This window comes from Nannobrachium achirus (assembly GCF_963921795.1).
Source record: "Nannobrachium achirus genome assembly, chromosome: 3".
NCBI lineage: Eukaryota > Metazoa > Chordata > Actinopteri > Myctophiformes > Myctophidae > Nannobrachium > Nannobrachium achirus.
In genome coordinates this window covers 15,693,727-15,697,474 of record NC_137812.1, presented here as the reverse complement: position 1 = coordinate 15,697,474, position 3,748 = coordinate 15,693,727, and the positions used below count along the sequence as shown (strand labels likewise).

General features: G+C 50.5%; 1 protein-coding gene across 1 annotated transcript; it reads left to right on the top strand.

Annotated features, from left to right (window-relative positions):
- Positions 1–2,050: 2,050 nt before the first annotated feature.
- Positions 2,051–3,295, top strand: LOC308282009 (leukocyte elastase inhibitor-like; the record flags this gene model as incomplete). Its single annotated transcript, XM_080722358.1, has 1 exon — positions 2,051–3,295. The coding sequence occupies one exon, from the start codon at positions 2,051–2,053 to the stop codon at positions 3,293–3,295; it is 1,245 nt and encodes a 414-aa protein (XP_080578484.1).
- Between the last annotated feature and the right edge of the window lie 453 nt (positions 3,296–3,748).

Here is a 3,748-nt window from a genome sequence, read left to right as displayed (position 1 = left end):
CACTTTCTTTTAGGTTACAAAATCCTACGAAATAAGGGGGTACTGCAGCCAAAAGAAGTCAACATAACATTTTCACCCTGCAAGTTAGCGTATGTTTATGAGAAATCACACCCAATGTGAAGTGAGCGGTGGTCGTGCTTGCATAACGCCTTCAGACTAGGATTTCAGTCAAGGATGTACAGGCTATGCTACACACACACGTTTTGCTATGGTAAAACGCTGAGGAAAAAGGCTACAGTACAGACATACAACATATGACATCACTAGACAAACATGATGCTACCTACGTACACACATTTTGCTATGGCAAAACGCTGAGGAAAAAGGCTACAGACACACGCACAGCCACTCTTAGGAGCGGTTTACCACCGCTCAAAAACACACCATAGTGTGAAGTGAGCCGTGCTATTTATGTTGTGCTGTCATATATGAAATTGTCATCAATCGTGATTGGACGTAGGCCTACAACAAACATTGAGCAATTTGTTTCAGAATGTAGGACAGATCTAGGCCAGATGTAGGCCAGGTTTCAGAGCCTACATCTGGCCTGGAAGGTTTTTTACACCTATTGTGAGGTGAGGGGTGCTATTTATGAGTTAATTTCATCAAGCGTCCCACTAACCAATCACAACGTGTCCTGCGAAGCTTGATCAATGCCGCACACAAAGCTTTGAGCCGGGTCTTTTTAGAACACTTTTTCCTCCCCAGTTTTTAACCGGACAACAAACAAACTGTTTGTGAAAGGATGTAGGCCATATCTAGGCCTGATGTATTTATCAGTGTCATTAAGTGTCCTGCTAAATTTGCCTAATTTGGGATGAGGCAACAAACTTTGCAGTAGGAGCGAGATCATTTAGCGACCTACAACCGGGTCGCGACGTGGTCGGTAGTTTTCAGCGACCGGGTCGCTAAATCGAGCGACCGGGTCGCTAAATCGAGCGACCGGGTCGCTAAATCACCGACCGCGCCGCTAAATCGACCGACCCGGTCGCTAAATCTACCGACCTGCCTGCAGTTTTAGGTCGGTAGATTTAGCGACCCGGTTGGTACATCTAGTGACCCGGTCGGAAGATTTTGCGCCCCAGTCGGTCGATTTAGCGACCCGGTCGCTCGCTTTAGCGGCGCGGTCGGTGATTTAGCGACGCGGTCGGTGATTTAGCGACCCGGTCGGGAGGTTGCGTGGCAGGTTAGCCTAACTGAGGTAAGGTTACTGAGGTTAGGTTTAGGGTTAGGGTTAGGGTTAGGGTTAGGGTTAGTAGCCCGGTGGTCGGTGGAAGCGACCACCGGTCGGTGGATTTACCTACCCGGTCGCTGGATTAGCGTCCCAGTCGGTGGAATTAGCGTCCCGGTCGATGGAATTAGCGTCCCGGTCGGAGGAATTAGCGACCCGGTCGGAAGATTTTGCACCCCAGTCGGTCGATTTAGCGACCCGGTCGCTCGCTTTAGCGACCCGGTCGCTCGATTTAGCGACCCGGTCGCTCGATTTAGCGACCCGGTCGCTCGATTTTGCGACCCGGTCGCTGAAAACTACCGACCACGTCGCGACCCGGTTGTAGGTCGCTAAATGATCTCGCCCTGTCTCAAACTTTGAGCCATGTGTGTCAGAATAGGCCACGCTTCAGAGCCTGGATTTTCGGACGGACAACAAACTTTGAGCTGTTTGTGCCAGGATGTAGGCCAGAAATTGAAGGCAGCTGCTTCAATTCACTTAAGCATTCACTGGCATTTCTGAAAGCCAGACAAAGACAGTTTTTGGAGCTTAGCCCCTTCCAGGAGCACTGCTCGAAGAGTATTGAAGTGTGAAATACTTTTTGGCAACCTTGGAGGCTAGTCTAATGTCATAGGCTAGTCTAATATCATAGGCAAGACTTACACAGAACTCCATATTTGGGCATGTCTGACATCATAGTGATGATGCGAGTGTCAAGGAACAGCATCTTAAAGCAAACAGAGGTTATACCCACAAGTGGTTTTGACAAACGTGTAGTTTAAGTTTTAATAGTTTTACTTTGTTTGTAACATATGGACATCGTTTAAGACACCGATCATAATGACACGAACACCCGTGGCAGTGGAAGTCCCCACGTGGTCATTGGTAAAGCCACTGACCACAACGCCGCCGACGCCCCTGGCAGTGGCCGTCAACACGTTTTCCCTGTCTCTGTTCAAACAGCTGTCTGACAACAACAACAACGACAGCACTAGCAACGTGTTCTACTCTCCTCTCAGCATCTCCTCTGCTCTGGCCATGGTGCTGCTGGGCGCCCGCGGCAACACGGCCACACAGATGTCAGAGGTCCTTCACTTTAAGGACGACGTCCACGCAGATGTTTCTAAGCTCATGGACGACTTGACCAAGCCGGGGACGTCCTACGCCCTCACCCTGGCCAACCGCCTGTACGTAGAACAGTCCTACCAGTTTGTCGAGGAGTTATTAGTCGAGGAGTTATTAGCTTCCACTAGAGAGGACTACGATGCACAGCTGGAGCCTGTGGACTTCATTGGCGACGCAGAAGGAGCCAGGCTGAGCATGAACAGCTGGGTGGAGAAACAGACACAAGATGAGATCAAGGACTTGCTTGCCCCGGGTGCGGTGGATGAAAGGACCAGACTGCTGTTGGTCAGTGCCATCCACTTCAAAGCCAAGTGGGACAAGTCATTCCCTGAGGGCAGCACCAGGGATGAAAAGTTCAGACTCAGCAAGACTGAGGCTGAACTGAGCAAGCCGGTGAAGATGATGTATCAGGAATCTAAGTTCCACCTTGGCTTCATTCCTGAGGTCAGATGTCAGGTCCTGGAGCTGCCCTGCGCAGGGAAGGACCTCAGCATGCTCGTCTTTCTGCCCCTGGAGATGGAGGACTATACGACCGGCCTGGAGAGGCTGGAGAAGCTGCTGACCTACGAACGGTTTATGGACTGGACCCATCCACGCAAGATGAAGTACTTAACGGTTGATCTGGGCCTGCCTCGTTTCAAGATGGAGGAGACGTGTGACATGAAAGACATCTTGATGGAGATGGGCATGGGGGACGCCTTTGATGTCGCACAGAATGACTTCTCCGGGATGTCTCCAGCCAAGGACCTGGTGCTATCCCAGGTGGTGCACAAGGCCTGTGTGGAAGTGGACGAGGAGGGCACCGAGGCGGCAGCCGCCATCGTTACTCCCCGCTTAACGATCTGTGAGATTCGTAAGGTCCCTGTCCGCTTCGTGGCTGACCATCCCTTCCTCTTCTTCATCCGACACAACCCCACCATGAGCATCCTCTTTGCAGGCCGATACTGCTCCCCTCCATGAGTTGGATCTCCACTGAACTCGGATAGTTTTGCCATGCCAAGCCAATGCACACTGGCTGACCAGTCACCGCCCCCTGTGGTGACAGGAAAGCAATGCAATGCTAGGATGCAGTATGTCAGGGGTCTTCAACAGGGGGTCCTCCAAATCTTTGTGATGGAAACTTTTTTCTCCTTTTTTATATTAACCACTTGAACCCTAGTGTCCATATTCAGAGAACCTTGGCCAAAAACATAAGATCTACAAGCTCACAACGCCTCGCAGCGTGAGGCGTTGTGAGCTTGTAGATCGGCTATTTCCGGCAAAGAGGTTTGGTGTAGAGGGGAAAAAGAGCAGACTAAGTACAGTGTGAACGGTCAAGTTTATTAAGTACTGACGGTTCAAGAATCCACAATACACTGACGATTGTGCTATCATTGTGCTGTCAAAAGATGAAACTTTGTGGAATCTATTAAC